The following is a 17,236-nucleotide window of genomic DNA, read 5'->3' as shown; positions in this document are numbered from 1 at the left end:
CCCATATTGCATCAGTTTTTGCAGATACGATAGCTAGATCAGACGTACAAACACCTATAAAAACGTAATCTCCAAAACTGCCGGGACTGGGCCTATCTTGTCAACATTCATGCCCGTGTCATGTTGTTGTTCTGTTAGTCTAAAATGTATTTATGTGTTATTTGTGTTATTTGTGTTATTCTGTAGCCTCTGTTGTAACCTGTTGTGTCCATATGCCCACGAGACTTCTGAGAGCTTGCACTCTGCACGTCTTTTTCCGGTTAAGGCGATAGATTGTTTTATTTAAATAAATAAAAAAAGACCCTTTATTCCATTGTTGTTTGTTTGTTATTTGATTTTATGATAAATTTGTGAAACTGTGAAACAAGCTATTTCTTGATTTTTCCACTAACAGAACCAAAAAAAGAGAACTGACTGTAACTGTTTTTAATGCTGGTTTTGAAACAATTTGAGACAATTAAATAACAAATAAAATCAAGGAAAGTGCAAAATTCATTGTAGTTCCAAACAATTGCATTCAAAATCTAAACATCACTGAATTTTTAAGTTCCTGAGTGAGAAGCAGATTTCCACCTCTTTCTTTCTTGATGAATTGCCAAAAACTACTCAAAACTACACACAGATGGGGTTCTGGATGTTAGGATCCCAGAGAGACTAAACCTGTCCTGAAGGTTAAGGTTGGCCTTACTTGATATAAATGTATGTTAAGTTTCCCTGTTTCAACCTTTCAGAAGATCATATGAAGGCCAGTAGTTCTTCTTCAGCTTTCCTCTCCAGAGCCAATGCCAGAGTCCTGCTCAGAACCATTGCTCCCCTGGCAGGACACTGCCTGGAACTCGCCTGTGCCATCCTGCTCCTGCAGGAGGAGCTGTGGAGACTCTAGCCGTGGGGTGGGTGCGGACACAAATACTATGGAACATCTTAGTTCCTGAGCTTCTAGGAGAGGTGGGTGGTCTAATGGAAGACACTGAGGATAACAAAGGACAGATATATGATATTTTCTGCTGTGACATCTTAAAAGTAATTCCACAGATTTTTAAAAATTGTATGCATAATTCAGGTTTTTGCCTTAAAAACCATTCATGATGGGGGATACATGCAAGACTTTGTGAGGCAAAAAAGTACCCGAAGAAAACTAAAAATCTGTGATCTTAAACAGGACGGCCCACGAATATCACAGAACTAGAAGCATTATGTAAGGAAGAGTGGGTGAAAATTCCTGAAACAAGAACAGAAAGTCTCCTAGCTTTACAAGCTTTTGTATATGCCACAATTTATATTTTTTAATTTAATAAAATATAAAGCAACTGTGCAAATTTTATTTTTTAAAACAGTTTGCTGATGAGGTTTTGTTTACTTTTTTTTTTACTTCAAAAAAAGACAAAATATGTACTTTGGCCAGGGGTGCCCAAACCTTTGCATACCAATGCATACACATTCACACACAACAAATTCTTACTAGAATGCTGTTGGGGGTTTGGTATACTGAGATCTTTCTTCTGAGTCTGCAGCACATGTATACTACAGCTCCTAACAGTAAGATACAGCACAGCGCAGTGAGCACTTTCAGCCAGACTAAACGTCGACCTAAAAGTGACAAAAAAACAGCATTTTTAACTTCATCAAACCTTTCTTTGGAGAAATAAACGCTAGCAGAACGAGGTGAACATTAACAGTCTGAATGAAAATCAGATAACAGATGAAAGGCAGTAAGAAAGCAGTGTAAACATTTAAATAATAAAGCCAGAACAAAGCCAGAAGGCTCCCACCTGTTGTAGAAACACACCGTGGAGATGTGAAACTGCTATTTTTGCTGTAGTCCTTGTTAAAAACACGGACTTGTAGACAGTACTCTGTCCAAGGTTTCAGTGAGGTCAGTGGAGCATATGGGTCATTGTAGATCTTCAGATGTTTCTGTAGATGAAAGTTAAAGTAAAGATAAAATAAGAGATCAATAATGAAATCAACGAGTGACATGCACTCAAGCAAAACTGCTATTTTCTGATCTTCTGAGTTTTCTTGAACAAAAAACATTTGCTACATTTAAATAATGTAGCTGAGTGTCAAAAAACTGAACACTAGGGATAGGCATAGCTTTAAAGGACTATTCAATACACAAACCACAATTTTATGTCATTTTCTTATCTAAAGGTCAATTTCATAAAGTTAAGCCTGCAGCTTCTATGTACTCTGCAGTCACACAAAACTGTTGTGCAGTTGTGGCACAACACAAAGATGGAAACTCATAGCCTTATGTGTCATGGGTATATAACAGCCTTGTTTTTTTGCAGCAGTTATCTAACTTTAGGGGTTTCCCTCTTATCTGTTTTACTACAGTTATAATTTATATCCAAAGTCACCATGTGACACGGCTACTTATTCAGTGAGCATGAGAATGGGAACCACAGCACTCACATTCCTAGTCCTCATTCATTTTCCACCTGCTTGAAAGACAGCTGGAACCATCATAGTAGATGAAAAAATTAAGAAAATATTAGCAAAAACACTTGTTCTGTGAAGGCTAGCATGAATGCTAATGATACTATTAACATTACTAATGTACTAATGTACTATGTACTAATACATTAATTAATTAGATTATATAACCTTAGTGAAGTCTTTATAAAGTAATGATTCTGAAAATATCAATTGATGCATCAACATACCTTTCTAGTTTACACAAATCGATGAGGAGCTGATTGTTTAATAGAAATGCACTTCGCCTCAGTAAAGCTAGTCTCAGTAAGCTAATTAGGTTGCTAAGCAAACTTTGTAATTCTCACCATTATTTGAGAAGTCAGACTGAAGAATTCATAAAGGTTTTGAAGAATTTGTCTGGTTTATGTATGGTGCATAGGCCTAGTTGTACGGCCCCTGGCCCACTGGTTTACAACCAGTAAAAAACTTTTGTTCATTATAACTAATTTCCATCATTAAACTCAATGTTTAAGATGTGGTTGAGGTGAAGTTTAGAAATGTGTAACTAAAAACCTACTTTCTAATTGCTGATTGACTTATTTAGACATTTTTCCATGGAAATCCATGGCGTGACCTTCCAGGCCATAGGTGAGTTTGCGTGGAATAACCCACATGCATCTGTATCACATTTTTCACATTTTTGTCTTAACAAAAACTAAAAAAGAATGGAGGTAGGTTTGCAATGTGTGTGGTGTCATTTTGCAGATTTGTGCATTGGAAAGTTCACGTTACCTGGTCAGGTTGCTGTTGTTCCCAGTACTGCACTTCATATTGCACCTTCATCAAGGAGTTCATGACCGACTTGGAGATATTTAGGATTACCATTTCTACATCTCCCTGCATGTTCACTTCACTGGGTGGCCCTAGCAGCACTGAAAAGTTCACACATAACAGGACAGTCACCAACCACCTCCCTTATCGATCCACTATAAACAATTACAGACTGTGGCCCAACTGTTATTAGGGGTCCAAGCACCATAGGTGCATGAAACCTTATTGCTTTTGCTGAAAAGTTTCTTATTATTCCTTTTCTTTCCTAAAACTGATTGGGAAACAGACCCCATAAGTCATCAAAATACCAAAATTGGAGAGTAGGTGTAGTAGCAATGCCTGCCCTCCCCCTACTATTTAGGCAAGTGAATAGATTCATATTGGCCTAATGGTGGCGCTATGGAGCAACATCTTACATTTTGGCCTATTAAAGGTCAATATTTCTTTCTATAATTGAAATAAAGAAACACTAATGTGTTCAAAGGTGACATCTCATTAAGTCCTGAAATTTTGCAGATATATGTATGTTCCAAAATTGCAAAGGAAAGATTGCAGTTTGACTTAAACCCATCTTGGTTACAGAACCAGACATGGTTATATTTTTTCCAGCCACCAGAGGGAGCTTCAGCTAATTGCAAACATCAAACATACAAACAGTTTTAAGCTTTACTATATTTATCTTGTGGCATAGAAAGTTTCTGAATGTTTTGTATTACACTGAGCCTGACCATTTTGCAAATACAAGTCTTTTTAAAAACTCAATTGCATCCTTTCAAACTTGGTCTTAAAACTACTGGTCTCAAGGTCAATAACTATTTTTAAAAATCTTGCCTTTTAAGCATCTTAATACCCGAAGAAATAAATCATGTGCATAATAATCATCTGAGGAAGCATTTGTAATTTGACCTGAATAAGCCTTAGCTTGCCCCTGCAATGCTCAATCTAGTGCCATCCATCCATCATCTAAACCGCTTATCCTTCTGGGTCACGGTGGGGTGCTGGAGCCTATCCCAGCTGTCACTGGGCGGAAGGCAGGATACACCCTGGACAGGTTGCCAGTCCATCACAGGGCAGACAGACAGACATACACATTCACACACACACCTAGGGGCAATTTAGCATGTCTAATTGGCCTGACCGCATGTCTTTTGGACTGTGGGAGGAAACTGGAGTACCGGGAGGAAACCCACGCAGACACGGGGAGAACATGCAAACTCCACACAGAAATGACCCTGGTCGCCCAGCCGGGTATCGAACCCAGGCCATTCTTGCTATGAGGCGACAGCGCTACCCACTGCGCCACCATGCCACCTCAATCTAGTGCCAATAAACTAAAATATCATTATATCTCTCTAAGATTAAAGTAAGAAAAACAATAATGTATAACACACAACACACCTAATGAAGACTTAAAACTTTGCAAATGTATGTATGTTTCTAAATGTCATAGCAAGTCAGGCAAATTGATTTAATCCATGACCACTAAATTACACAATATTGCAGTATCTTATTCAGTCACTTCAACAGTAATTGTAAAATACTGTACTTCAAAACACAGAAGCAGTCATACCCCTTAATATATTTATCTTGTGGAAAAACAAATTGGTCCAAGTCATGCGTTCCACTGAGTCTGACAATTGTGCAAATCCTTTAGAAAAAGTTGCAGTTGTTCCACAATTGATAAAATTGTAAAATGGATGTTTTCTTACTACTCCTAGCATTTTTATCAAATTACCGCAAAATTAGTCTTAAAACAATCCGTGGAGTCTGAAAATAAATAATTATCAAAAACATCATGACTGTTACTCTTGCATAGTTTGGTTGCAAGAATTGCAGGTACAAATGAGTGTGACCTGGCTTATTCTGACTTAACGGGCTACAAACATGATGAAATACATCAGTAATTGTCTGAGTATGACCAGATTTGAAATGTTTTATATATTTATGACAAAATGAGGGTTTATTGTGAATTATTTTCAATTATTTTATGATTATATTCATCACAATAATTGAAAGTTGGGAACTAGTTCCCAGAATGGTGCTTGTTTTCCTCTTGCTCCCTACAAAAACTTTGTCTCAAGAAGTGCAGTGCTTCTGTGGCTCACCATAAAAACATCTCCCTTCCAATAAGAAGGTGCTCGGTTCAAATCCTGCCTGAGCTGTCCTTACCAAAACAAAAGACAACTTGAAGCACTATGAAGTTTGTATCCTCAGAGCTTTGTATGACACTGAAGGTCAAATAAATCAGTTATGAAAAACAACCTTAATGAAGACTGATAGTGCTTGGACCCCTATGATTTGAGACGTGAGCCGTTCTCAATCATAGGCCAGTTTCTGATCACAGAGCTACTTTTGGCTGGATATTAAATTATGTTTTCTTTTACAGTCCCCTAAGATCTAGGCATTAACCAGGAAACTATGAGATACAGACCCCGAAATACTACATAACTATTTTGGGTAGCATGATGGAAAGAAAAAATGCATAACAGGTTCTAGCTACTATAGCTGAAAAAAGACAAAGTAAATTACCTAATTTTTTGGAGTAACAAGATGGTAAGTACAAACATATACTAAATTTCACTGTACTGTCACAGGTTTAAGAAGGAAAATAAATTAGAAACACCCCAGAAAAAACTGTAATCACTTGTAAAGAGGGACATTGTAATCATGTTTCAGATGAAACCAGTGCTGAGCTTTTCCAAAGGCAGCCAAAAGTCGCCAGCATGAAACTTTTTTGTGATTTTATTTATGACGTTGTCAGTGATTAGTTGCGTCGATTGACTTATAACTGTCGACTTTTAAAAATCTGAATTCAGTACATAATAAGTTAGGCTCTTGCTAATTTGTTCATGCACAATTTTTCTACATCACATTACTACCCGGTACTTTTTAGCCACAATAATTGCACAACACTGTAGAGTTTACTTTCTTTTAGTTAGACTGCCTTGGAGCTTACCATCATGTTACCCAAAATAATTACCTAGTGCTTTGTAGTTTGAACCTCTCACTTACCTGGTTGATACCAAGAACTTAAGGGAATGTAAAAGAGAGCATCATGGGATATTTTTGTGTGGTGGACAGCTTTCAACCTAGCAGTGACACTGTGTGGAAATACCAGCAACACTGCCACTACCATGTCTTTGTCCATCATGGGGGAGTCCTGCCTTCCAGAATAAACTCCAATTCAAGCCCAAGTTCTCAGAGATCTCTCTATACTTACAGTCATAGACTGTACATCCAGAGAAATTTCAATCACTAAGGGCACTGGGTGCACTGCTCTACCATTTACCACAAGCAAAAAAGAAGGAATAATCATTTCAAATTCTTGAAACAGTAGTGAATATTCCCAGAAGAAGCCAGCCTAACAATAGGAGCGCAGCAACGATTCATCTAGGAAGGAAGGATGAAAGAACCAGGGCCAATATCTAAGGAACTGCAGGCCTCACTCTCCTCAGATAAGTTCAGCAAAAAAAAAAAAGAAACACCCCAAGCCTGTTGGAATAATGTTCAGTGGGTCGAAAGTACAATTTTTTGGAAGATGGAAGCCCCTTACTAACCCATTACTTTCGCTTTTAGCTGTAGAGCACCAGCAAACTGGAATGCATTAAAGGAAACTCAAAAGCTTCGCTTGCTGATGTCACTGGACCATTTTAAACTTTTAATCTCTAACCACCTGCACTCAGCCTGCAGCTGTTTTATTTGATATTAATTCCTTTGTAGTTCAATTTTATTTTACTTTTTTTTATTAAATAACTTTATTTCTAAGACTTTAAGTTTTCTTATTGCTTATTATATTATTTGGTTCTTTTTTATTTTATTTTAATTTTTATTCATTGTTTTTTTAATATTTTCAATTGCTATTTCCTATTTATAGTGTTACTTTTATTTCTTTATAAATATTCATGACTTGCTGATTTTGATTGTTTTAATTGATAAAAGTTATTTTAACATTTTTCAATCCCTGGCTACTTTGATCAGGGTCAACCTCAATGTACCTTCAAGTCGAAATAAAGGTTGATTGAGCGACTGATCACATATAGCATAAAGCTAACGCAGCATTCCACAATACGAACATCATACAAACAGTGAAACATGGTGGTAGTGTGATGGTGAGGGGATGCTCCGTTGCTTCAGGGCAACTTGACATAATTAACAGAAACTTGAATTTTGCTCTCTATTAGAAGAACCTGCAGGAGAACATCCAGGAAACAGCCTGTGATCCAAAGCACAAGAGCATCTCTACCTTTGAAAGACTTGGAAGAAACAAAATGAAGGCTATGGAGTGAGCGAGTCAAAGTCCTGACTCTAACCCAATTCAGATGCTGTGGCAAGACCTCAAATGGGCAATTTAAAGCCCTCCAAAGTGGCTGAATTAAAGCTTTTCTGGGCTAAAACTCCACCAGGGTGATTGAAACACTGATCTCTGGTTAAAAAATAGAGGAAATCAGGAGAGAACAAATAATTTTCCACAGCACTATTTGCTTCTTTTTGTCTGCTGTTTTTTTGTGTTTTTGCTGCTCTAACACACCTGAATTCAGGTCTGACAAAAGGCTTGACAGAGCTGGGGAAGGTTCCATATTTCAATAATATTGTTACAAAATCAATAGTCCTGACCAGCAATATTATTTTTGCAATGAGATGGTGATCTGTCTCCTAATCAACCTGACAGAAAGAATGAAAGAATGCAATCACAAGATTCACTGTTAAGGAAATTATTTTCACACAGAGGAGAAAGATTTAGAACAAATTAGGTGTAGAAAACACTTTTAGGTGTAGTGGTAACACTTTACTGTACTAGGGGAATTCCTCTAGTTTTTCAAAAATTCTGCATAATTACTTGGTTGAGAAGTCATTCAGAGTGGTTTGGTGTGAAATGCTCCATTCTAGAGAAATTTACTGAGTCAGAATTGTTTACAGTGATGTGAGAGGGACGAGACGTGAACCTATGGCTATATTTGTGTTCAGTTGCAAACATACATCATATTCACATGTTCTAAATACATTTGCACATCCTGTATATAAACAACTGACAACTAATCATACAACGATTATTAAAGCACTGTGGTTGAACATGTAATAATAAATTGCTGAGGCCTGTAATGCATACAGATGTCACCCATCCCTCCAGGCCTGCTTCTTTCATGGACTCAATTTCCCAGAACTCCCTTGGTGATCATGTGGCTCTTACCACACAGTCATTAGCCTACCACAGATCTGCTTCACTTGAGTACTGATGTTTTGCACCTGTTTATTATATAAGGTGTTCCAGAGTTTCTTTGCGAGGTATTGCTTCTATTCCAAAAGTTATTTCTTTATTAGATTACCTGTTTATTGACCCCTTGTATTTTTTGACTTTGCCTTTTGCCTTCTCTCTATGGACTGTGTTTGCCTGGATTTGTCTTGTTATGTTTGTCTATTGTTGTATTTGGCTTATCTTGGTTCTGACCTAGTGAGATTATTAAAGGAGGAGCTTACAAAAAATGTTTACGTATTACTTAAAAACAGTGGTCAAATAATTAAAAGCTTATAATAATATTACCAGGTCATAAACTGTTAAGGATGGACATTATCTCCCAGACTTTCTTCAGCAAAACACAATGAAATACTGTAATTTAACTAAACATTGTTCCTGTGAATTGTATTTTAAGTTACTGTAAAATCACAGTGTCAAAATCAGTGTGTTTATGAAACATGACCTGTCTGGTCATTGTTAATACAGATAATTATTATCTGTTCATATTGTTTGATTAATACGTCTTTAAAGACATTTTAAGTATGCTTTTAATGAATTAATTAACATTTAATTCATCACTCAACAAAGAGTTAAATAATTTACAGAAGATCTTTTTTAAATATCATATAAATAGATTTATAACTAATTTCTAAACATGCTTACAGATGTTCCCCATCTATTTCTTTGGGCATTATTAAATGCTTGCCAACAGGTAACAAAATGTTAAGAAGCAGACCTTAATTGGGAAGAGAGAACTATTGGCATTCACTCACCATGCTCGTCCGGCGTGAATCTCAGGTGAGTCCAATTTGAATGCCTGCCTGCAGCTTCGGCCCTCACCCTTGTCTGGAAGCTTCCCTTGAAGTGTAGCTTGCAGTGGGTGAAATCACACCAGTGTTCTCCAGAACCAGCACACGCCTGCTTATACGATCCCTCGTCGTCTTTAATGTTCCAGCTGAGAAAGACAAAACACAGAAACTGTGATTGAACTGATCATGATGTGGACATTAAAGGGCCCATTTCACGGAAAACCAAATATTTCTCACTTTTTAAATGTAGTATGTTAACGCTGTTAAAGTTTCAAAACTTACTGTTCCACACAGTCCGAATATGGAAACTAAACTGCAAAAGCAGCTGGTTTCAGAATTCACTGTTTTTGTGATGTCTCAAAAACTACACAGTTTTAAGGAGTGTTCCCATAAGCACAGTTAATCAGAACACATCATTTACATATATCAATCTTAAAAGCATGGTAACATCAATTGCTTATTGAATTCTAAGGGATAAAGAGAAGTCATGTAAAGATGAATTCTGAATGTTTTTTGTATGCTACAATGCTACTCACTCGTACAGACACACAGGCAATACAAGGCAGCAGAAAGAAGTTTGGTCACATCTACTCATACACTGTTAAAAACGATTTTAAATTAAACATTAGTTACCAGACTAAAAGTATAGTAAATATTTCTAATAGTACATTACAATTAGTGAATATCCTAAGAAAGGAATTCTAATAGTAAGAATTAGCAAACATAGAAAGAAGTAATTAATTAATTCTTATAGTAAGTTAGACTTACTGAGTATAGCAAGCAAGTCTAATAGTAAGTTAAAATTAGTGGATATAGTGTGTAATTCTAATAGTATGTCAGAATTAGTGAATTCTGTAAGAACTAATCAACTAATTCTAATAGTTAGATTTATTGAGTATAGCAAGTAATTCTAATAAGAAGTTAAAGTTAATAAATATAGTAAGAAAGTAATACTAATAATACGTTAAAATTAGTGCATATGGTAAGAACTAATTAAGTAATTCTCATGGAAAATAGATTTAGTGAGTAGAGTAAGTAATTCAAATAGTAAGTTAGAATTTGTGTATTTTATATAATCCTGTTTCCAAAAGAAGTCAGGACACTGTACAAATAAAAACAGAAATGCAATGATGTGCAAATCATTTAAACCCTATATTTAATTGAAAATAGTACAAAGACCACATATGTTGAAACTAAAAATTGTGATTATTTTTGAAAAATATGTGCCCATTTTAAATTCGATACCACCAACTCATTTAAAAAAAGTTGGGACGGGGCATGTTTACCACTGTGTTGCATCACCTATTCTTTCAACAACACTCTGTAAGTGTTTGGGAACTGATTTGGCCACTTGCTGTAGTTTCAAAAGTGTAATGTTTTTCCCGTCCTGCTTCATATAGGATTTCAGCTGCTCGACAGTTTAGGGTCTCCTTTGCTGTATTTTTAATTTCATAATGCATCAGATGTTTTTAGTGGGTGACAGGTCTGGACTGCAGGCAGGCTAGTTTAGCACCTGGACTCTTTTACTACAGAGCCATGCTGTTGTAATGCGTGCAGAATGTGGTTTGACATTGTTTTGCTGAAATATGCAAGGTCTTCCCTGAAAAAGACGTTGTCTGGAGGGCAGCATATGTTGCTCCAAAACCCGCATATATTGTTCAGCGTTAAAGGTGCCTTCACAGACGTGCAAGTCACCCATGCCATGCCCATACCATCACGGATGCTGGCTTTTGAACTGCGCACTGATATCAAGCCAGATGGTCCCTTTCCTTTTTAACCTGGAGGACACAGTGTCGGACCACAGGACACTTTTCCTCTTCACCTCAGTGCATCTTAAATGAGCTTAGGGACCAGAGAAGGAGACAGCAATTCTGGATCCTGTTTATATAGTTTTTTTCTTTGCATGGAAGAGTTTGAAATTGCATTTGTGGATGCAGCGATGAACTGTGTTCACAGACAGTGGTTTTCAGAAGTGTTCCTGAGCCCATGCGGTGATTTCCACCACAGAATCATGTCTGTTTTTAATGCAGTGCCACCTGAGGGCAGAAGATCACAGCCATAGAATATTGGTTTTCGGCCATACAGAGATTTCTCCAGATTCTCTAAATCTTTTAATGATAATATGTGCTGCAGATGATGAAATTCTTCGCTATTTTACCTTGAGAAACATTGATAAATAAGCCAGTAATAAGTTAATAATAAGTTATCCAGCCCACCATTGTTGAATTGTTGCTCTATTTGCCCATGCAGTCTTTCACAGAGTGATGAACCCCTCCCCATCTTTACTTCTGAAAGACTCAGCCTCTCTAGGATGCTCTTTTTATACCCAATCATGTTACTGACCTGTTGCCAATTACCCTAATTAGTTATGAGACGTTCTATCAGTTTTTAGCATTATTTGATGTTACCAGTCTTATGTTGCCCCCGTCCCAACTTTTCTGAAATGTGTCGCTGGCATCAAATTCAAAATGGACATATATTCAATCAATCAATAAATAAATAAATAAATAAAATTTCTCAGTTTCAGCATTTGATAAGTTGGCTTTGTACTATTTTCAATTAAATATGTTGTTTAAATGATTTGCACATCATTACATTCTGTTTTTGTTTACAATTTGCACAGTGTCCCAGATTTTTTGGAAATGGGTTTGTAGTAAGTAATTCTAATAGTGAGATCTAATTAGTGAGTATTGTAAATAATTTTAATAGTCAGTTAGAATTAGCACATATAGTAAGAAAGTACATTAGAATTAGTGAGTATAGTAAGTAATTCTGATAGCAAGCAACAAACTGTGTCTTAAGGTCTGTTAACTCACTATTTGTTGTTCAATAAACTCAAATGTTTTATGCACCTCAGTAACTAACTTTACAGCGAAAGGTTTCCATTTTAAAAATATCTTCTATTTTAGATTCTTGAAAGTGGCTATTATTGGCTTTCTTTTCAGCCACTACAATTATGCTAGCATAAATTAGCATAATTGTAGAGGTGTTTTTTTTCTAATTATTTGACCAGGTTTTTTCATTTATGACCCAAACAGAAGGCCTAGCTCTAGTAGTCATTGTCCAAAACATAGGCATACACAAACTTACATCAAGATGTCTTTAACATTATGAAAAAAAACATACATTCAATCAGAGAGTTCAACCTTTAGACTGTTAGTGTATATCTTGACAGTTTAGTGCCTTCTAAGCAGATGCTTCTCTGAAAGAACTCACAAGGCATAAGCAGCGGTGAAGTTGACAGAGTCATTGAGTTGTGAGTCGCTCCAGGCCCACTGCAGGGTGTAGTTCAGGTCCACCGCAATCATTCTTACGTCATAGGGGCTGGACAAAGATGCGGACGCTGGGGGGACAAATACAACATCGTATTTTTGTTGCAACATTCATACTAACAAAAATACTGATGTTCTATGCCTCTAAGTTTATACTGAAGTGCCAATGTGGACATCACTTATAGAAACAATTTCACAATGCTACATTTATCCAAGGATGGGGGAGTAGCTAAGCATGCTACTTTTTGTAGTTAATAGCTGTAGCTGCTAGGTTTATGAAATGTAGCTAATGGCTGTAGCGCCTACAAATTTTTGTGTAGCTATAGCAATAATTTTCACTACAATTTCGCTATAGGCTACAGGAAATCCGCACAAAATCTGAACCATAGAAGGCGGTCGTTACTGGGCTACTGGCGACTGTGCCATGGACAGTTCAGCAAACGGTCACACGCTGGCCCCACATGCTGATCCCCACTTGCTGAAAGGACAAAATGGCTTAAGAAGAGCCATTTGGCCTTTCAACAAAAATAAAAGCAGCTTGGGATCCACTATGTTATGTCCGTTTTACCATCATGGCAATGTGTCATACCAATATGTCTCAGTGTGTGCTGATGTGCTAGTACAGACTAGAAATATAATATAAACGCAAATGCAGACTTACTTTGCTCTGATTTAAGCTTTAGGTCAGCTATAGCCCCTTTTTTTGCACATCAGTCAGGAAACTTTAAAATGTAAAATGTCTCTCAACGTTCGACTTTTTATGAGGCTGAAGTCAGCTTCTCATTTGCCCGATTCTTGATTTAATTTTCCCATTCCACCTTTAATGGTCCCTGAGGCACCAGAATGTACTGCTGCACTATTTAAGGTGGAACGGGAAAATTTGAACGAGAAGCTGGCAAAAGAGAAACTGACTTCACGACTTAGTGCTTGACAGTTTCTCGTGGCAGATTAAATGTATCAGGAAACCAGCTGGAGTGATTATAAATGCCTTTTGTCTCTAAATTATCAATGTTCATCTTAAATCTTTCTCTTTGCCATTTTGTTATCTATGAGCTAGGCGAGGTTGTCTGCATCGCTGTGTGACCAGCAGTCTGATACTTGCAATCTTCAGCATTAAATGTTGGTTAATTTGCAGTTACACATTAACTCCAGCATTTAAGACCAATTATTGTGAAAATTGTGTTTGAACTATCAGCAGAGCTTTATTTTACAGCAAAGGAGGACTATTTTATTTTATCTAAAAATCTTATTCTCCCATGGAGCCGCAACAGGGGAGACTAAAGCAGAAAAAAACATTTTCATAATAGACTATTATATATATATATATACAATCTAGTCTATATTATATAGACTGTTATAGTGCTGCGCAGAGCCAGGGTCACTGGTGAGAATATTGAGGCTAAAGTGAAGGTTAACTGGACATATCTGTACATATCTTGCTGAAATGTTTAAATTGGAGCAGTTTTATTTCTACAGTTGACAATGCTTTGTACGAATTTGTTTGGTTTGTATATGGTTATTTTTTGTTGATTTTTGTTAGGAAAAACCCAGAATGACTGACTTTGCCTTTACTTAGTCTAAATTTTTGTTGGTTGTGTACATTTGATTGTTGGTGACACTTAAACTTACTTTTTGGTGACCTTTTTGTATATTTGCAGCTTTTCAATTGTATGTTTCTTTCTGGTACATGAGTAAATGCAGTGTCTTGTTCACACTATCAGTTGGCCTTGTTTGGTGTGTCAGGTGGAAGCACATTCTGACAATCATGCTTTGAAAGTAGCTAAAAAGTAGTGCACTACTTTTCAAGTAGCCACTACTTTTTCTGGAGAAGTATCTAAATTGTAGCTAGCTACAAATTTTGGGAAAGTAGCTACAAAGTAGCTAGCTACAAATTTTTCTGTAGCTATCCCAACCGTGCATTTTTTCTAAACCTTCTCTGTTCCGTTTTCCTCTATTTTTGTGAATCTGTCACTAAATGGTTTCAGATCCTCAAACAGATGTAAGGTACACACTTAAAAAAGATAGTTCTTTAGTAAAGGCAATGGTTCTATTTAGAACCATGAGTTCAATATAGAACCATTTCATGCTGAAATGGTTGTTTGCATGTTTAAATGGTTCTTCAGATTGATGAAGAATGTGTTGTATATAGTTCTATATAAAACCTTTAAAGGATTTTTCAGTTGCTTGATATCATAATAGCAAAACATGTTCAATTTCTTAAAGGTTCTATATAAAACCATACACAACATGTTCTCCATCAATCAGAACCATTCCACCATGCAAAGAACCATTTAAGCATGAAATGGTTTAATATAGGACTCATGGTTCTAATTAAAACAGCTGCCTTTACTAAAGCACCCTTGAAAAACATCTTTTTAAGAGTGTAGAACTCATGGTTCTAAATACAACCATTGCCTTTACTAAACAACCCCTGAAGAAGACAATGAGAACATAAGGGAACAAAAAAGTTTTTAAATGACCATTTCATTATATGAGGGGAAAAAATTGGAAACTCCTATAGACCACATCAGAAATTTTTATAAACATGAACGTTAGCTGTACTTTCCGGTGGATAACACATCTAGTCAACGGTAGAAGCAGCTTGTTTTAAGTAACGGTAAATAGAACAGATTGAACCACAATAAGGCAAAATAATATTGTGCTTGAGGCTGTACAATCAAATGTTTGAGAGAGAGAGAGATAGAGAGAGAGAGAGTCTGTTGGGAAAACTACCTTTTTCTTTCTGCTTTATCTGCCCCATGGCTCCCTAAGTTTAATTTCAGTGCATGGAACCACTAATAAATGCTGCCGTGCTTTGGAGATCCACCAAATGCATTGTAATGCTTGGGGCTAAATATTTATTAAACACTGCAGTAAAGATCAATGGCTAGTGCATGCTCATGATTTAATGATGAAAGTGAGCCAAATGCAGTCCAATTAATCATGAAGTTATCAGAGTGAGAAGATCAGTTTAAAATAGAATTAAACGGTCCCAAAAAAGTTTTAGTAACATACAGGTTTATCAACATCAACAACAATAACATTAGGAGCATGTAGTTTGCCATTTAATAACAAATATGTAGAGGTACACACTATCTCAGTATTTGACGTTTTATCACAAAAGCACTGAAAAAGTTCTGTTTTCTCTAATGCCTTCGTTAAGTAACTCTAAAATAACTTTGGTACAAAATCCAGTTGTACCAGTGCAGCACTACTAGTGTAATCCACTGGGAAGTAAGTTCTTTGTTGTTGTGACCTAATGCTGATTTGTCCTATAATAATAATAATAATAATAATAACAATAAAAGTTCAGTTCATATAGTGCCTTTTACAAACCCAAGGATACTTTACAAAGAGTAGAGAAAAAAAGACATAATACTTTGAAGAAGGAGAGTAGTGAGCAGTAAAGAGGAAGATTTTAAGTAGAACTTTAAAAGAAGAGAAAGTAGAGCAGTTACAAAGAGATCGAGGTAGAGAGTTCCAAAGTTTGGGAGCAATAGCACTAAATGACCTGTCACCCACTGTCAAGAGTCTTGTGCGTGGAACAGCAAGAAGGTATATAGGGGTGAGACCATGAAGAGCTTTGAAGGTTAGAAGGAGAAGTTTATACTTGATACGGGAGGATTTTGGTAACCAGTGAACCTGATGGACGATGGGAGTGATGTGTGCAGTACACTTGGTAAAAAGGAGGACTAAAAGTGAGACAAAATAAAGACGTTAACCAGCATTATGACATCAACATTGTTGAGCAGACGGGAGAGGCATGCAATGTTACGCAAAAGTGGAATCCAGTGGAAAGCAGATTGTCAGACTGTCAGCATTTTGAAGTTGAGTAATTTAGGAGAAAGAGGTCTGTGCTACAGTGGGGAACTGCTGATAGATGCTGTTAATTCTATCCCTAAAGAAATCCTGAAAAGCTGGCACTGAACAGGGGAGCAGGGAGTAGATCACATAGGGGGTTGAAGAGGTTTATGTATGGTCCTAAACACAGCTTTGGGCTTAGAGCTGCCACCATTTATAATAGTTCTGGGATGTTTAATTGCACTGATACACAAACCTTTCTTTTATTGAACCGAATGTGTCTATTATAGTTTATGCAGAAAATGTGTAAAAATGATGCTGCCTACTACAACTATGTGAACTTATATGCATAGAAATGCAGATACGTGACAAAGAATATAATAAACACTGGAAACAGAATGAACAGCACCTTGAAATACCTGCCAGACTGTCAAGTCCAAGCACGTTCTAGTCACAGGCGTACTAGCAAACACTTCTATGCAGAAAGTCTACTCAGTGAGGGTATGAGATTAAACACACTTGTAGAAGTTTCAGTACATATAGCTCTTTCAGTAGAAATAGCTCTGGGAACTGCAGCTTCTCTACTCATTACAGAACAATATTGTCTGAACAGAAAAAACATCTGAACAGAAATGAAAGGCAGCTAGGCTGACATTCTTACTTTACTTTCTCTTTCAAATTCACTCGTCATCTTACCAGAAAAAAGGACGAGCAGATTCAGTCCCACGTGGAGGTACAGAGGCATTCCTGTCGCAGATTATTCAGAGCTGTATTTGCCAGATCCTCCTGAATGACCTATAGCATCAGCCAGTGCCAGGAGTGCATTCACCACCTTGTCTACAGGAAACGCGGGCTGGCGCATAGAAAGTCTT

At 36.8% G+C, this 17,236-nt stretch overlaps 1 protein-coding gene across 2 annotated transcripts; it reads right to left on the bottom strand.

Moving 5' to 3' along the window:
• Positions 1 to 687: 687 nt before the first annotated feature.
• On the bottom strand, positions 688 to 17,216 carry LOC118801547 (interferon alpha/beta receptor 1a-like). 2 transcript variants are annotated; one of them, XM_036561886.1, is made up of 7 exons: positions 17,061 to 17,216; positions 12,508 to 12,634; positions 9,256 to 9,437; positions 3,211 to 3,350; positions 1,770 to 1,914; positions 1,460 to 1,587; positions 688 to 967 (listed from the first exon to the last, which is right to left on the bottom strand). In XM_036561886.1, exons 1-7 carry the CDS (start codon positions 17,107 to 17,109, stop codon positions 761 to 763), a joined length of 978 nt encoding a protein of 325 aa, XP_036417779.1. In that variant the 5' UTR covers positions 17,110 to 17,216; the 3' UTR covers positions 688 to 760. The 2 variants fall into 2 exon arrangements, with proteins under 2 accessions (XP_036417779.1, XP_036417780.1); XM_036561887.1 differs by having other exon boundaries at positions 698 to 967; positions 1,787 to 1,914.
• Positions 17,217 to 17,236: the final 20 nt, after the last annotated feature.

The sequence above is a fragment of the Colossoma macropomum genome, unplaced genomic scaffold (genome assembly GCF_904425465.1).
Source record: "Colossoma macropomum unplaced genomic scaffold, Colossoma_macropomum, whole genome shotgun sequence".
Lineage (NCBI taxonomy): Eukaryota > Metazoa > Chordata > Actinopteri > Characiformes > Serrasalmidae > Colossoma > Colossoma macropomum.
This window is presented reverse-complemented; position numbering and strand designations above follow the sequence as displayed.